This window comes from Bos javanicus, chromosome 5 (assembly GCF_032452875.1).
Source record: "Bos javanicus breed banteng chromosome 5, ARS-OSU_banteng_1.0, whole genome shotgun sequence".
NCBI lineage: Eukaryota > Metazoa > Chordata > Mammalia > Artiodactyla > Bovidae > Bos > Bos javanicus.
In genome coordinates, this window is record NC_083872.1 from 13,129,344 (window position 1) to 13,147,988 (window position 18,645).

Below are 18,645 nucleotides of genomic sequence, written 5' to 3' on the forward strand. Positions count from 1 at the left end.
GTAAGAGAGAAGGATTGAGCACACAGGATAAAATATCTCACTGGCAAATTGAAACTACTCCCTCAGTACAGCGTGGTGTCTTGCTTGTCACCTATATCTGTCTTGTTTTATTCAAAGCTGTTTCTAAAACACAAATACTGTGTTGAAACTGAGAATCAGAATAAATCATTTCTATTATCTGTCAGAATTTGCCTTGCCATTGCTAGACTCCCTGTGTTGTTTTCCCTAGCTGGTTGTACACTTTGGTAAATCTTTTTTCAGAGATGCTTTATTCAAAATATATCTGTAACCAAAATATAACTTTCAAAGAACTATTATGTCTGAGTTGGGAGCATTGCACTGGTTGTAGGGTTTTTGGTTCCTAAAATTTTGTGAAAGATAGTTTAATTGTATTAATATTTCATTTTTAATAACAGTTTTCTTTCCACTTTGGTTTAATCTCAGAAGGTTTAACATCGTGACTGTCTGTACTGACATCTGAATCTCCAGTCTAATTGAACTGTATAACCCAGCTCTATACAGGCTTCTCTCCAGTGCTGTCTCTGCTCTCTGCAGTTTGCTTTAAAAAGTAACAAACTGCTTTTGATATGACACATTCATTTCAAAGGTTTATATATCATTCTCATTTTGGAAGCATAAAGAACTTGAAGCAACCTGATCAACTATCTTGTCTAAGAGCCTCACACCCATGAGGAGGGAATCTCCTTTCACCCCATAGCTCTGTCTTCATATCTCTGTTAGAAGTGTCTGATTCTCCGTTGGCATAGAAGAATATGTAGTCAAGCCCTGGATTGCAACTCCTTGAGAGCAGTGAAGCCTTCTTCTGTTCAGTCCCTTATAGTTCTCAAAATGATGCATGGATATCAGTTTCGTCTACCTCATAAATTTCAGGAGCATAAATGATATGTAATAGAATGTACACCTCCTAATAGTTTGCAACAAATGCCAAGTGTGCAATTAAAGTTATCTCAGGCCACATGCAGACTGAAACTATATATTGTTCTTTTTCATCACTTTGAGTATCTGGCAGCAACCTTGACATATAGTAAGTGTTTAATAAATGTTTGTTAAACTACTCTGAGATTAGACTAGAATTTACCTCTCCTAGGTCACCTCTTTTTGCTAAACCATGCAAATTTTCTTCCTTCAGAAAGCATTCTTCGAGAGCTTCTTTCACATGCCAGAGCTTGGCAGTAGCACTATAAAAACAGTTAAAGTAAATTCACTCTCTTACCCTCCAGCATAGAAGGTAGACACAATAAGTAGATGTCCTTCATTGTGGTAAGTGTTGCAATTAATGTATGTAGACAGTACTATGGAAACAGAGGAGTAATATATGAATATGGTCATTTTTTAAATGATCAGAAGTTTGTCAGAAATAGAGTGGAAGAAGAGCTTTGTCAGAAGAGGAGTTTGATGAGAAATGGATGGTCCAAATAGCACCTGGCAGAAAGACTTGCAAAATTTAAAAAAGATTTGCAAACTCTCGATTTGCAAAATTTAAAAACTAGACAGTACCAACTATTATTAAGGATATGAAATAAAGGCTCTTGATGCTAAAGCATTTTGCTACAACCACACAGAAGAGTAATTTGGTGACATCTGGCAAAGTTGAAGATCCCCCATGTCCAGCAATTCCACTCTTAGAAACTCTCCCATAAGTTCATGTAGAGATAGTCACAAGAATATTGATGGCAGCCTCTTTTTTTTAAGATGAGAGCTTTTTTTTTTAATTGAAGTATAGCTGATTTACAGTGTTATATAAACCCTTGCTCTACAGCAAAGTGATTCAGTGATTCATATATATACACATTCTTTTTATATTCTTTTTTATTATGGTTTATCACAGGATATCAAATATAATTCCCTGTGCTGTGTGGTAGGACCTTGTTGTTTATCCATTCTGTATGTAATAGTTTGCATCCGCTAACCCAAATCCCCCAATCCATTGCTTCCTTACCCCTCGCCCTTCTTGGCAACCATAAGTCTGTTTTTTTTTATGTCTGTGGGTCTGTTTCTGTTTCATAGGCAGGTTCATTTGTGTCTTATATTAAATTCCACATTCAAGTGATCATATAATATTTGTCTCTCTCTTTCTTGCTTCACTTAGTATGATAATCCTAGTTGCAGCCATGTTGCTGCAAATGGCATTACTTCGTTCTTCTCTTACGGCTGAGAAGTGTTCCATTGTATGTATGTAGCACATCTTCTTTATTCATTCATCTGTTGGGCATTTAGTTTGTTTCCATGTCTTGACTATTGTGAATACTGCTGCTGTGAACATAGGGATGCATGTAGCTTTTTGAATTATAGTGGCAGCATCCTTTAAAAGAGTCTATATGCCCATCCTTCAGAAAATGGGTAGTCATTCAACAGAATTTATGTGAAAGAGCTAAACCTCACACATATCAACAAAGATAAACAAAATGAAAAGCAGAAATTTCAAGTTCCAAGTGAGTGCTTGGCAGGTTGGCTAAGCATGGTTGGCATCATTATCCATGATGGATAATGACAAATGTATAAAGTTAAAACTTATATACAAGGTCATACATTTGCTATGGACACACAAAAAATAAAACTGTGAAACATACATTGGAACAATAAATACCAACTTCAGGATAGTGGTTTTATTCAGAGGAAGGGGAGAGTTCAGTGAAAGATATTTGGGGGCTTCAGTTGTCTTTATAAAGTTTTATTTGCTAGGCAAGTAACAGTTTTTATAGTATTCTCTGAAATTTTGTGTGCTCTAAAATATTCATAATAAAGAAAAAACTCTGCATATGGCTTTACCTTTGTGTTCATTCATTTAATCTTTTACCCATTGGTCTTTTCAGCTACCCATTAATTTATTCTTCTTTTCTGTCAAAATAATTGTATTTAAACAATCTGAAAAAGTGATCATCGCTTAAATCAAGTTGGTAAAAAGGAAAATGGTATGATTAAAAGAGAGTGTAAGGGAGATTTGAGGATGAAGTTGCCAAAAGACAATTAGATGAATGTATATACGTGTGTATGTGGAAGAATGCAGTGAATGAAGGCTATTTAGGTTTCTAGCTTGGCATTAGACCATTAAGCATGCCGATGGGACCAAGAAGGATTGAGTTGGAACTGAGGGGAATAAGACGTCTACTTTTGTCTCAGTCCATGTTATACTTTTTCTTCCACAAGCCTAATGATCTTAAACACTTTAATTCCGTAGTTATTTATGAAATATTTGCCATGTACAAGGCACAGTAAATATAAAGAGATCCTTTGATGTATACAAAAATACTTTTTTCATGACTATGTTTCTTAAAAGTTTATACCATTAATTTGTAAGCATCATGATACAGTTACTGCTTCAGTAAATTAAATTGGGTAAGGAATTTCAGCTGAATCCAGTTCGACAGCAGTAGGCAACCTTCATTAAGTTATCACGTAAAACTACTTGAAAAAAGAGTAATAAGCCATTAAAAACTTCAGACTGTGTAAACTCATTTAAGTTTGCAAATTCAGAAAGGAGGTTAAAGGTGGTTATCTTGAAAACATTCCCAAAATGTGTAATGTATTAACTGAGTGATAGCTAGGTAAGGCTAACTTGAGACAGTCTTTCTTAAAATTTATTTCAGTAAACATACAACTATATGGATAATTTCGGCAACACTTGTAGTGAAAATAGATATATAAAACTAGACTGTTATCTCTGGCTTCATCTTTTTCATAGCTTCTCTTGCCTATTGATTTATTTTCATAAAAAGGAAGTGGTCTCAGGGACTAATGGCGTGCAGAGACCAGTTACTGTGTGGGTTTTCAACTCTAGAACATTTCAACCAAGTCCTTCTTTTTCTTTTTTCTAGGAAAAGAGTGTCCTCTGTTTAAAATTCTATATTTCAATTCTGTTCCCAGTAGAAAGATGAATTTCCAGTCCTAAATCCCCTTGTGATCTCACTATCCCTTCTCCATAGATAACTTTCCAAGAGTATGTAATAGGCAAGACAAGGAAGATGACTTTGTTTTCCAACCCTGTGTGATCAGGATACCCTGTGAGTACAGCTGGGTTCCTTGGGAGCCTCTAGGGCATTAGATTAGAATCAGACTTTCATAACTGCATTTGCTCTACCCCACCCCAGTATACATCTATTATTTTAATTTTGCTTATTTTCTCCAGTGCTCAAGAAGTAAGCCAAAGACCACAGTAAAGTAACAATAAAAGCATAATTCCCTAGAGACTTGGAAAAGACGTCATTTGTTGCCTCAGTATGGCTCCTAGTCAACCCCTTTGATGTAAAGCATCTGTCCTCTTCAAGGAAACAAGAAAGATCTGGTTCTCCTTTCTAGTCTGTGAAGTAGGAGCTGGTGTCATTTGCTGTGATGAGTACAAGCCCAATGTTCCTGAGTTGCAAGCTGCCTGACTGCCTTGGTTAACATCCTGAACATTTCATCGGCTGTCTTTAATAAAGGAGGATGTGTGTGAGGGAAGACATCAGCAGTTGTGGTTGGGTTTCTGTTCCCCAGCCCATGAGTCACAGCTGGCGGAGAGCAGTGACACCAGTGTGTAATCAGACGGCCAGTCACCTGGACTTCTTGCCTTTCAGTTATACAGTGAGGTAGTCTTTAAAAGCAGTTAGAAACTAACTTGCTCTTCCTTGGCTATGAAAATTCTTCTCATTCCCTCTCCTGTCTAACAATATTTAGTCGTTTATGGCTTCTGTTAATAAAGTCTCTTTGGAACATTTAATCCCTAAAATAATTACAGGGCCAAGAGAAGAATCCTACTTTATGAAAGGATAGAAATATGATCTGACATACTTTGTTCTATAGGAACTTCATCCTTTTATAGGAAACTTCATCTCAGAAGACCTAAAAGGACATAATCTAGAATCTGGAAATGATCTCTAGAACCGTACTTCTCCAATTTTAATAAGCATACAAAGCATCGGGAGATCTTGTTGAAATTTAGATTCTGACTCAGTATGTGCCACCTGAAACCCTGACTTTCTGTCAAGCTCCCAGGTAATGCCGGTGCTTTTTGTCGCAAGGCTAGAAGGCCTGAAAGCATTCAGTCCAGTAGACATCCACTTAGCTGCCCTAGTCAGCACTGTGGAAGGGACATATAACAGGCCTGAAAGGTAAAGCCCTTGTCTTTGAAGAGAGAAAACAACCGTGTAAGAAGAAAGTCGTCTATATGTACTTTTATTCATAAATTTTTAACAAAAACATGAACCTGTTTATCAAAATGATGGTTGACTGTTAAAGCAGTTACCTAAAGCAGTGATGCTCATGTCACAAGTGAGCACACCAGTATGTAAATTTCATCAGTTTCTATTTACTCAAGTAAGAAGCTGTAGTGATGCTTTAAGCATTATATGTGTCCATAGAATTTTAAAATTTTTTGAGAACTTTTAAAAACTCTATTAAAGTAGACATATTTAAAGTAGACAAAATGTCTCATCTGAACGTAGAAATATATAACTGCCTAACAATATTCAATGATATTCTTAAGTATGCACATTTTTAGTTTATTTGGATTTTTATTCTTTAGAGAACACAATGAGTATAAATGAGCTTTCAAGAGATTGATTATCCCACATTAACTTCATAATGTCAATTTTTTATTACTTTTGCTTAATGAGTATTAGCATGGATAATGCAAAATTATAATCATTTCAAAACATCATTATAAATTAACATTCCAAACATATTTTGATAACAGATTTAACTTCCTAGTTGTGTTTTCTTAGAAAATATTGATTTTTTTTTTATCACGTGATAGCAGAAAGGTTACTTCGAAGTAGTCTGAGAAGGACCCAAGGCCACAATTTAGTAACAATAATAGAGTCTGTTTATGTGACCTAGTATGTACTTCACCAGCTGTGTTCCCAGCTGGCTTTTCCAGGTTTAACCTAAGAAAGTCTTCAAACCTAGTATAGGCAGAGCCAGTTCACAAATCCTCAGTGTTTGGACTCAGTGGTCATTCAGGCACATTGACAGATTCTGTTTTGTATGTTTGAGATGATGAGTAGACAGAAAAGAGAAACTGACACTTCTACATGATCATATAATATCAACAGGCCTATGAAGCAGGTTCTGTTACCCCATTTCCAGAAGAAACTGAAGTCTCCATGCTCACTCAGCTTCAGGGGCGGAATTGGCATTGGAACCTAGGCAGTGTGACTCTGTAACCTCTGAGTGTTTTTAATAATCCCCTTGAGTTGCAATTAAAGTTAGGTACAGACTCTGATAATAAAGTGGTTCAAGAAATAACCACCGCTCCACAGAGACATCTGGTTTCTCACAGCCCCATCACTGCGCCTCTTCTATTTCTGGTTAGTTAGGAATGGCCTCCAACCATGGTTCTCCCTCCCCGTTTCCTTTCTTCCCACTCTGGATAGGAGGAGGTCTGAACATTTTATCTACTTTGCATATCCGGTAAGCCAGGCTGTGAACATGCTTCACCATCAATTTAGGAGCTGTTTACTGACAGTTGTGCTAAGCTCTGGGAGTGAACATAATTCAGAACTGTGTTGCAGCATCAAGAAACTCAGTATAATAATGTGTGGTGTGATAAAGTTCTTTGAGGAAGACAGAGTAGGTGGTGGTATTTTAGGTTCCCGATGCGGAGCTATTCACTGCACATGTAATTTAGAGCTATGTTTATTTGGCTTGGTGTTTAAAATTAGAAGTTGACCATCTGTATTTTTCTTGATAAGTGTGGAGTCATCCTAACCAAAAGGTTTTTGAAGGTCAGGAATAGTTTATATTTGCAACATTGTTTTTGGAAAGGAAAAAGGATACAGAAAAGTTGGAAAATAGTGCCCAGAAGTTGACTTAAGAGAACTTTGGTATACGTCCAGAGATATGTGAGACAGCCATTAAAGTAAAAATTATAAAATATGTGTAACAGCATAAAAATCATAAACATGCATGTGTTAGACCTCAAGCAAAATGAGACAAGAAAAGGTGGACTTGACATTTGTAGAGTGTTTATTATGTGCATGTACTATGCTACGTTTATTTTTTCACTTTATCTTTCTAACAATATGCAAAAAACTGATGTTATTTCAGTATTTCATAAATGGAAGAATTGGGGCACAGATATATTAGGGAACCTCACCAAGGTCACAGCGGGTGGTTAAGCAAGAATTCAAATTCAGATCTCTTCAAATCCAAGTCTGATCATCTTTTCCCAGTTGATTTACTCTGAGCTATTCGACCATACCTCACCCCCCCAGCATAGTTTTTGATTTAGAAGTAATTGTATTTACAGTAAAGAGTAGAGTCATATGAATTCAGCTGAAAAAAATGCTTGCATTGTGAAAGCACTAAATTGTAAAAATAATTGTGATTATTTTAGGCTACATCATAGAGTTGCCAGGACAATTAATAGTTGACACCAGCTGTAAAATGAAAACATAATCTTAGCATAAACAATTTTAGTTTTATCTGATGTTTGAAGTATTCATTTATGTAACTGCCAAGATACTAACTGTACTTTGTTAACCAGAAAGTTCTAGGAACAAGACAAGAACAGAAGAGCACTTACTCATAGAAAGCAAGCAAAGTATTTTTCCCCCCCTTTGGGAGGGTCTTGTTATTTATTGTTAACTAATGTTTGAGAATTTGGGTATGGGAACCATTATATTAAACTAGTACTACTACTGTACATGCTAAGTCACTTCAGCCGTGTCCAGTTCTTTGTGACCCAATGGACTGTAGCCCGCCAGACTCCTCTGTCCATGGGGATTCTCCAGGCAAGAATACTGGAGTGGGCTGCCATGTCCTCCTCCAGGGGATCTTCCCAACCCAGGGATCGAACCCACGTCTCTTAGGTCTCCTGCATTGGCGGGTGAGTTCTTTACCACTAGTACCACCTGGGAAGCCATGCTACATACTCTGTTGCTATGTTTATTGTAAACATTGACCATCGTAAGTTTAAAAGGTAAAAACTTTATCTCATTAAACTACTTGAGTTAAATGTAGAAAGGATTTTAGTGGCTGCATTTGAATTTTTTTCAGGGTTTTCACCTTAAAAACCTCAGTAAAGGCACTGTTTGTCACCTTTTCCCACTTAGTTCCTTTTTTTTTTTTTTTTCCCTTGGCATTGAGTTGAAAAGAAGTTCAATTCTTTCCATCTAAAATTGTATCCCTTTTAACTTTTTTTCTCATGAAAGGACAGTCTGACTAGGTTACTAGGTCTTCATATGTAACCTATACTTTCTCATTAAAGGAACAACTATTTCCCTTACTGCCTGCTCTTTTTAAAGCACAAAGTACACAGCAGCTGTTTGAAAGCTTTTTTTTTTTTCTTCCTGGTATCCTTATCTATTGGTATAAATTGCTAAATTGCTTCCATAAAATGCCTCCAGACATAAGGGAATCATTTGCATAAGTGGATGAAGATTTTTGTCTTCCATGAAGGAAAGCTTACCACGGTCTGTTAATCGTTTTCCTTCCTCTCTCTGGTTCCAGTATCCGGCTGCTCTGATGAACTTGGGAGCCATCCTGCATCTCAATGGCCGGCTCCAGAAGGCTGAGGCCAACTACCTGCGGGCACTACAGCTCAAGCCGGATGACATCATCACACAGTCCAATCTCCGAAAACTCTGGAACATCATGGAAAAGCAAGGCCTAAAGACTTCCAAGACCTGACACAGGAAGGCCGGACCGCACCCTCCTCCATACGTGAAACCCGGACTCATGAAGGAGCAGAGCTTCCCAGCAGTGCTATGACAAGAGCTAGTTTGGACTTGGAGACCAGGGGCAGAGGTCCCTGAGGCCACCACCACTTCTGGGAGTATCCACTTTGCTATGGACACAGCCATCGACACCAAAAATGGGGGGAATGTTGGAAACTTCCTGAAGGATATAATCATTACCCATAAAACTGTAAACCCAAGCACTTAACAGGATCTTTTGGCATTCTAAAAGGGGGAAGAGGTGTAAGTTTCAAATGTGGTTCATTTATGAAAGCTAATTTAGAAATTATACTGTTCCTTAAACACTGTGAGAGAAAGTCAAGGGTGTCTTTTCAGCCGTGGTAAACCATTAAGGTCAAGTTCATGGGCGGTGATTCAAGTGTGGTGTGAATTCTGGTGAGCTGGCCATTTGTCTTAACATTGCTGCCTTCCCTCTTTGGGACAGCCTACTTATCAGTTTCCAAAACCTAGAAAATTTTTCTAATACTGTGTCAGGACCTGTCAGAGTCGATATTTGTTTCCTGACTGGTGCACATAACGTTTTATGATTCAGACGTCACCATCGTGTGGACATCCTTTGCTTTTCGTGTTATGTAATGGATGTGCAGGAGAAAGCAAAGCATGTTTCTCACTGACGTCCTCGGAGGGGAGGGGAGAGGCCCATGTGTGCCAGGCAGGCATTTTTCACTTTGACGTCACCAACTTTTCCCAAAACTGCCTAGGAGAATTCATTGTTTTAATTCTTAGGCTTTTGAAATTGCCTTGTAAAATGGCTATTCCTAGTTAATGCCTATGCTTATATAAGGAAGTAAATCAAGAGGAACTTTAAAAAGTGTTCTAGTTCCAATACCTAACCAGCAGCTAGTCCAAAAGGGAAGAGGCTTTGTGCCTTCCAGATGTTGCTGGGTTAAAAATCAAGTCTGTGTGACAGTGTTACCGACAATTTTATATTTTGGAAACAATTGGTATGAAATGTTAATCACTTTCTAATAGGTACCCAAACAGCAGTGCTGATAAGTTTTTGAGAAATTATTTTTAATCATACTTGTTCTTCCCAAAAGACATAAAAAAATATCTTATTTTAAGCTGCAGTAGACTATAGCGTTAGTCCACGTGTTTCTAGGTTTCCTGCCAAATGCTTTTCACTGTTGAAAACTATTTTTCACTAGCAAATTTGGCATTTTATTTCATTGCCTATTAGTAACCACTTCAGTGATCATTTCACAAGTAAAAGACTATAAATGAAGTAGAGAGAAACATTTATTGAACATTTTCTGACTTGCAGTCAAACTTTGCTACTAAAAATTAACTTTGTAAAAACAGCAATCCACTCTCTACTTCTTCCTAGAGGAGGTAGCTATACAGTACTCTACATATTTATTTATTTATTATTCTGCCATAGCAAAATAACAAAACTTGATTCATTAAACCAGTTCTTTGCAACTTAAAGTTAGCTTTTTTTCTTGTCCTTTCATACTCCACGTGTATATGGTCAGCATCCCCATTGAAGGGAAGCTACATGTGCAAATAGATCTTAATGTGTTTCTTCATATTTTATATGTTTTGCTGCGTATCTGAATATGGTGGGGTAAAGAATTTAAAGTCGTGCTTCTATGGCATTAGTGTGTTGGTGAGAAAGATAATGTAGTGGGAGAGATTTGTTAATGGCATAAAAAGAAGGCCCTCCAAATATGTAACATTTTATTGGTAAGCATTTCATTGAAGGGCCAGAAGTTAAATTATAACTAAATCACTGTGTTTTCAGAATGATATTTAATGTTTAACAACAACAAACCCATGGTCAAACCAAAAGCATGGGTTGAGGTATATTTTTCATCTTCTAGTGCATTGGTAATTGCAAAGAAAAAAGAAAAAGAAGAATTTAATATAAGGATATAGAGGTGAATTCAGTGTCTAACATTTTTATTTATTTAAATAGTTATTGACGTATGATGGCTTCCTTGTCTTAACATTTTGTGTCTTTAAATTGTTATTCTTCCTTTCACACACTTGGTTCTTGATAGTTTCACTGATTGCACAGTAGAGGCACTTCATGTTGACCCAGTTCCCAAGTAGCATAATAATTGGACCTGTGTCATAAAATGCATGGATCATTAATAACTAAATGTCCCTGACACCTTTCACCACAGGGCTGGACTTAGTAACTGACCAACTTCGGGGGGAGGGTTTGGGGAGGTCTACAGAACATGGTCAAAAAAATGTCTCCGCTCAGGGATTTATGGTGGATTATTGCAGACAGTGCTAAAACTATAGAGCACAAGACAAGTTTACTAAATTAAAATTTTATTTTTTTGAGAAACTGTTATTTGTATAAATTATCAAGTTTTGTAGGCTTTCCTTTTGTAGAAATAATTGTTTTATGTGCCAGAGAATTTTGATTTTGTTTTCAACAATAAAGCATTGATAACAAATATGTTTATAAGCCTTTTTAAAAATCTTCTACCGGTGTAACACTTACATTCTCTTGGATTTTAACAGACCTAGGAGAAATGTGGGAATCTCTGGAAACTTTTCACAAACACCATTTTAGGTATTAATTTTGTAGATTCCTTTAGGTTTGTTTGTTTTTTAATAACCTCAAGCAAGTTGTGTCACTAATTTGGAACTTTCTCATTTGATACAAAATTTTCTTGCTAAACAGAAGCTCTCCTCTGCACTCTTCGGAAGCCGACAATGAACCAACGCAATAACATCAGAGCAGTTGCAAGAAGTTGGAGAAATGTTTTAGAAAACTTGGGAGAAAACTTCACAGAAATTTCAAGTGGATAAGAAACTTCAAATTACAGCAGTACTCCAAAGAGAAATATATCTCAAATTTCTATGGAATAACAATAACAAAAGGTCAATGTGTGGCGAAGTGGCAGAGGGAATGAAAGCCAATTTAGAGTCCTCTCTGATTGCATCCTGTAGGAAGACCATCCAAAATCACATTAACTAGAAGGTTAAAGCCCTGGTACATGCACACATTACTCTACTGCTAAACTAAATATAGCAGAGTTAGTCTAATTGCACTGTCATTTCATCTTCTTCTCCCCTTGCAGCATGTGGCAATTCCAATGCTGAAGCCAAGTTTTCTAGCAATATCCCTTCATTAAACTAAGTTGAGTCTTAAATAGTCAGGAGCAAATTCTATGGTATTGAAAATAATATTTAAATTAAGTGAAAAATACATAGAAATGAAATGATTATAATTCTTTTAAAATATATATCTTTTATGTATTTGGCTGTGCCAGGCCCTAATCATGGCATGTAGGTACTTAAAGCTTCATTGCAGCATGCCGGATCTTCAGTTGCAGCATGTGAACCCTCTAGTTGTGGCATATGGACTCTCTAGTTGTGACATGTGGACTCTGTAGTTGTGACATGTGGGCTCTGTAGTTGTGACATGTGGGCTCTGTAGTTGTGACATGTGGACTCTGTAGTTGTGACATGAGGGCTCTGTAGTTGTGATATATGGACTCTCTAGTTGTGACATGTGGACTCTCTAGTTGTGACATGGGGACTCTCTAGTTGTGATATGTGGACTCTGTAGTTGTGACATGTGGACTCTGTAGTTGTGGCATGTGGACTCTGTAGTTGTGGCATGTGGACTCTGTAGTTGTGACATGTGGACTCTCTAGTTGTGGCATGTGGACTCTTTAGTTGTGATATGTGGACTCTCTAGTTGTGGCATGTGGACTCTCTAGTTGTGACATGTGGACTCTCTAGTTGTGACATGTGGACTCTCTAGTTGTGATATGTGGACTCTGTAGTTGTGACATGTGGACTCTGGTTGTGACATGTGGACTCTCTAGTTGTGGCATGTGGACTCTCTAGTTGTGGCATGTGGACTCTCTGGTTGTGGCATGTGGACTCTCTGGTTGTGACATGTGGACTCTCTGGTTGTGGCATGTGGACTCTCTGGTTGTGACATGCGGACTCTCTAGTTGTGATATGTGGACTCTGTAGTTGTGGCATGTGGACTCTCTGGTTGTGACATGCGGACTCTCTGGTTGTGACATGCGGACTCTCTAGTTGTGATATGTGGACTCTGTAGTTGTGACATGTGGACTCTCTAGTTGTGACATGTGGACTCTCTAGTTGTGGCATGTGGACTCTCTAGTTGTGGCATGTGGACTCTCTAGTTGTGATATGTGGACTCTGTAGTTGTGGCATGTGGACTCTCTAGTTGTGATATGTGGACTCTGTAGTTGTGGCATGTGGACTCTCTAGTTGTGACATGGGGACTCTCTAGTTGTGACATGGGGACTCTCTAGTTGTGACATGGGGACTCTCTAGTTGTGATATGTGGACTCTCTAGTTGTGGTTTGGGGACTCTCTAGTTGTGACATGCGGACTCTCTAGTTGTGATATGTGGACTCTCTAGTTGTGGCATGTGGACTCTTTAGTTGTGATATGTGGACTCTGTAGTTGTGACATGTGGACTCTAGTTGTGACATGTGGACTCTCTGGTTGTGGCATGTGGACTCTCTGGTTGTGACATGTGGACTCTCTAGTTGTGACATGTGGACTCTCTAGTTGTATCATGTGGACTCTAGTTGTGACATGTGGACTCTAGTTGTGGCATGTAGACTCTCTAATTGTGGCATGCAACTCTTAGTTGCAGTGTGTGGGCTCTAGTTCCCTGACCAGGGATTGAATCTCGCCCCCCTGCATTGGGAGCACAGAGACTTGGCCACTGGACCTCTAAGGAAGTCCTTTACAATTCTTAAATTATCTATGGAAACCCAGTTTTTCCCATGTAAGAGAATAACCAAGCTTTAGATGCCTTTTCTTTCTTAGTACTGGAAACATGTACTCTGGGAAAACTGTGATCACTAGGATGAAAATATCAAATAAAAAGTCACTTGATCCCCAAATCTCAACTTTATAAAAAGTTATTTTCAAAAATATCATGTTGATGATGAGCAAATGATAAATGTAATTTTTATTTACGGTCTATTTTATGTTCTTCTTCTTGACACAATGTGCCAGCCTAGAAAAACAATGTCAGAAAAGAAAGACATGGCCTTCACTGGTTTCAGAGTGTACTCAAGTCACGTTAAAACTCCTTTTATCTTAAAATAGAACCAATTGTGCAATGTTTTCACATCCTAAGACCTCTTAATATCTGACATTTCTATAGCTGTTGTATAACTGCCACTAATTTTGGAAACTTGGTTAAATCACTTAACTTGTGGGCCTTACACTCTTGGTCCATGGAAAAATTGTCTTCCATAAAACCGGTCCCCCATACCAAAAGGGATGGGGACCATTGTTATAAACAATAGAAATCTATTTCTCACAGTGCTAAAGCTAAAAGTCTATTATTAGAGTGCCAGCATCGTAGGTGAGAGCCCTCTTGAAGGTTGTGGACTTCTCATGTCTCCTCCCATGGTGGAAGGGGTGAGAGAGATCCCTGAGTCTCTTTATAAAGGTATTAGGTCCATTCCTGGGGGATCTATCCTCATGACCTAGTCACGTCCTAATACCATCACCTGTGGGCATTAGGTTTTCACCATGTGAATTTTGGTGGGATGTAAACATTCATAGTAACCTCCTTTAATCTTGATGATCATCTGTTGTAGGAGAAGTAGAGAATGTGATTTGTGGAATATGGAATAGCTAAAGAAGTACCAGAGCAGGTGGAGGAAACACCTCCAGACTCGGGTTCACTGCCGGACTTCTCTCATGACACAGGACATGTGAGCACAGGGCAGGGACAGGCTTGCTGCCTGCTAGCTTTGGGACATGGAATGGTTATTTCATACCTCTGAGCCCTGCTTTCCTTAACTGTAAAGCTGGAACGTAACCTCATACATCCATAGGGGGTTTATGCATAACATAAAATCCTTTACAGCTAAGTTTTATCCTATAGTCGAGGAATAAGGCAATGTATAATCAAGTTATATAACAGTTTTAACAAGATAATTGAAGTTTCATCTGTCAAATTTTCACCTTTGTCTGCTGTATTTTGTGTTCTACTCAGCAACAGCTCAAGATTTCCTTATAGCACACTCCTGACTGTGCTATACCCATGTCTCTCAGCAAAATAGGGCTGTGCGTTCCTCCATAATCAGAAGTAGAGAATCAGGGTCTTCTGAACACGACAGTTTTTACCAAAAAAAAAAAAGAATTAAGTAGGGAATTTGGCCTGGCTTAGGATCTTAAGACTTTGCTATAGTTCACCAATGAAACAAGACCAAAACTATGTCATCTTTTCTGAACACAGTATATCTGATATCAACAATGCTTTTGGCAACTACAAATTAATCATTATTATTGGTTATACATTAACCACCATGTGTCTCTATTTGAACATCAATCTACCTTTTTGAGAAAGCCAAAGCCTTTCTGTTTTTGGAAAGAGAAAGGATGGGCATGTGGAGAATGAACAGTTAATTGCCATTAGTAATAATTAAGTTTCTGCTGCAGAGGGAAGAGAATTTAAGTGGAAGAGTTTGAGACTGTCCTTTTTTGGTGGCTTAATAAGCTGCCAAGATTGAGCCACTGGATTGTAGGGGAGAAAAAGTTGAACAAAGAAGAGCCTGGATAGCACAACCAGTGAAGAGGCTGGAAAAATGTTCAACCCATTGGAAGTTTCTGCTGGAACTGTCCATCAATTCTGATCTAAAATATATTTAATTTCTCTCCTATCTCCTTTGGATTTGACAGGTATATCCCTCATTCAAGACAAAGCTATCAGCTGTTCTCTAGTCGGATGGAGAAAATAGAGTTCTATATTTCAGTAATAGCTCAAAACTCCTAGAAAAACTTTTTTCAAACAATTTTCTATCATGTATCTTTTTTTCTATCCCAGAAGACTCAAAATGAAATAACTCCTCTGAGAACATTCTCTTGGCATCATCTTTGAGCAGCTAGAGACTATAATGAAAGCTTTTAAGACATTGAGAGAGAAGTCAAGCAATTTAATTTCTTTCCAAAAATACTAAAAATGTCATAAAATAATTAAAATGCCTTTTTTTCAGTTGGACACTCCCCTTGTCTTGTGTGTTAGATCATCGGTTACAAAGAATCAGAATGTGTGAGGATTAGAAACAAGTGAATCCCTTTGATTTAATGTAGGCCCTTTTCTGATCTCACTTAACAAGTAAAGACCATATTGACTCTAGCAATAATTAGCTTTTAAATTCTTTAGACAGCAACTTATCAAATTACATTAAGCCAATTAATAATCTCAATAGGCTTTCATTTTTTATCTTTTTGTGTTATTTTAAATATGTAATTATACTTCACATCTATATATTTTATGTTTCCTTTGCAGTAGAATATTATTCTGTAAATGTGCCTTTGCCTGTACTTTCTGATGATGGCTGTTGGGGAACTTTCAATGAAATTATGTTTTAAAGTATCTTTTTAGAAATCTGTCCTATATCACCAAAGATTTAGGTGTTTCTCTGTTGTATGCTACTAAACATCAATGGAATAATTTTTCATTAAATGATATGAAAGAATACATCAGTTTTAGGTTTCATCATAGCCCATCAGATCTATTTTCCTAATTACCCTGTTGATGTTAGTTTTAAAATGTGCCTGTACTGGCAAAGTGTTACTGTTTCTGTAAAATGGGTCAAGGAATATTATCTTGTTTTTGTCACTTCAATTTATAGCACTAATTTTTGTTTGGACTTGTATTCATTCAAAAATTTTTCTCTGTGAGTGATGCTGAAGACTAGTTAGCCTGCTGCTACTACTCAATTCAGTTCAGTTCAGTCGCTCAGTTGTGTCTGACTCTTTGTGACCCCATGGACTGCAGCACATCAGGCCTCCCTATCCATCACCAACTTCCAGAGTTTACTCAGACTCATGCCCTTTGAGTCGGGATACCATCCAACCATCTCATCCTTTGTCATCCCCTTCTCCTACCGTCAATCTTTCCCAACATCAGGGTTTTTTCAGTTCTTTGCATCAGGTGGCCAAATTATTGGAGTTTCAGCTTCAACATCAGTCCTTCCAATGAACATTCAGAACTGATCTCCTTAAGGATGGACTGGTTGGATCTCCTTGCAGTCCACGGGACTCTCAAGAGTGTTCTCCAACACCATAGTTCAAAAACATCAATTCTTCAGTGTTCAGCTATCTTTAAGGTCCAACTCTCACAACCATACATAACTCGTGGAAAAACCATAGCTTTGACTAGATGGACCTTTGTTGACAATGTAATGTCTCTTCTTTTTAATATACTGTCTAGGTTGGTCATAACTTTTCTTCCAAAGAGCAAGCGTCTTTTAATTTCATGGCTATGTCACCATCTGTAGTAATTTTCAGTTCAGTTCAGTAGCTCAGTCGTGTCTGACTGTGAGCCCATTAATTGCAGCACGCCAGGCCTCCCTGTCCATCATCATTTGCCAGAGTTCACTCAAACTCACGTCCATCTAGTTGGTGATGCCATCCAGCCATCTCATCCTCTGTCATCCCCTTTTCCTCCTGCCCCCAATCCCTCCCAGCATCAGAGTCTTTTCCAATGAGTCAACTCTTCACATGAAGTGGCCAAAGTACTGGAGTTTTCAGCTTTAGCATCATTCCTTCCAAAGAACACCCAGGACTGATCTCCTTTAGAATGGGCTGGTTGGATCTCCTTGCAGTCCAAGGGACTCTCAAGAGTCTTCTCCAACACCACAGTTCAAAAGCATCAATTCTTCAGCGCTCAGCTTTCTTCACAGTCCAACTCTCACGTCCATACATGACTACTGGAAAAACCATAGCCTTGACTAGATGGACCTTTGTTGGCAAAGTAATGTCTCTGCTTTTGAATATGCTATCTAGGTTGGTCATAACTTTTCTTCCAAGAAGTAAGCGTCTTTTAATTTCATGGCTGCAATCACCATCTGCAGTGATTTTAGAGCCCCAAAAAAGAAAGTCTGCCACTGTTTCCACTGTTTCTCCATCTGTTTGTTATAAAGTGATGGGACCAGATGCCATGATCTTCGTTTTCTGAATGTTGAGCTTTAAGCCAACTTTTTCATTCTCCCCTTTCACTCTCATCAAGAGGCTTTTTAGTTCCTCTTCACTTTCTGCCATAAGGGTGGTGTCATCTGCATATCTGAGGTTATGATATTTCTCCCAGCAATCTTGATTCCAGCTTGTGCTTCTTCCAGCCCATCATTTCTCATGATGTACTCTGCATGTAAGTTAAATAAGCAGAGTGACAATATACAGCCTTGACGTACTCCTTTCCTGATTTGGAAACAGTCTGTTGTTCCATGTCCAGTTCTAACTTTTGCTTCCTGACCTGCATACAGATTTCTCAAGAGGCAGGTCAAGTGGTCTGGTATTCCCATCTCTCTCAGAATTTTCCACAGTTTTTTGTGATCCACACAGTCAAAGGCTTTGGCATAGTCAATAAAGTGGAAATAGATGTTTTCCTGGAACTCTCTTGCTTTTTCAATGATCCAGCAGATGTTGGCAATTTGATCTCTGGTTCCTCTGCCTTTTCTAAATCCAACTGGTCATTGGAAGTTCACGGTTCATGTACTGTTGAAGCCTGGCTTGGAGAATTTAGAGAATTACTTTGCTAGTGTGTGAGATGAGTGCAATTGTGTGGTAGTTTGAGCATTCTTTGGCATTGCTTTTCTTGGGAGTGGAGTGAAAACTGACGTTTTCCAGTCCTGTGGCTTTTGCTGAGTTTTCCAAATTTGCTGGCATATTGAGTGCAGCACTTTCACAGCATCATCTTTCAGGATTTGAAATAGCTCAACTGGAATTCCATCACCTCCACTAGCTTTGTTTGTAGTGATGCTTCCTAAGTCCCACTTGACTTCACATTCCAGGATGTCTGGCTCTAGGTGAGTGATCACACCATCGTGATTATCTTGGTCATAAAGATCTTTTTTGTACAGTTCTTCTGTGTATACTTGCCACCTCTTCTTAATATCTTCTGCTTCTGTTAGGTCTGTCTCATTTCTGTCCTTTATCAAGCCCATCTTTGCATGAAATATTCCCTTGGTAT

General features: G+C 38.1%; 1 protein-coding gene across 2 annotated transcripts in view; it reads left to right on the plus strand.

Moving 5' to 3' along the window:
* TMTC2 (transmembrane O-mannosyltransferase targeting cadherins 2) overlaps window positions 1–11,109 on the plus strand; it is a 414,333-nt gene extending 403,224 nt beyond the window's left edge. For both annotated transcript variants that reach the window (XM_061415655.1, XM_061415657.1), the window contains one exon: window positions 8,449–11,109. In XM_061415655.1, coding sequence (XP_061271639.1) covers window positions 8,449–8,628 — 180 coding nt within the window. In that variant the 3' untranslated portion in view covers window positions 8,629–11,109. The remainder of the gene's footprint in view (window positions 1–8,448) is intronic.
* The last annotated feature ends 7,536 nt before the right edge of the window (window positions 11,110–18,645 follow it).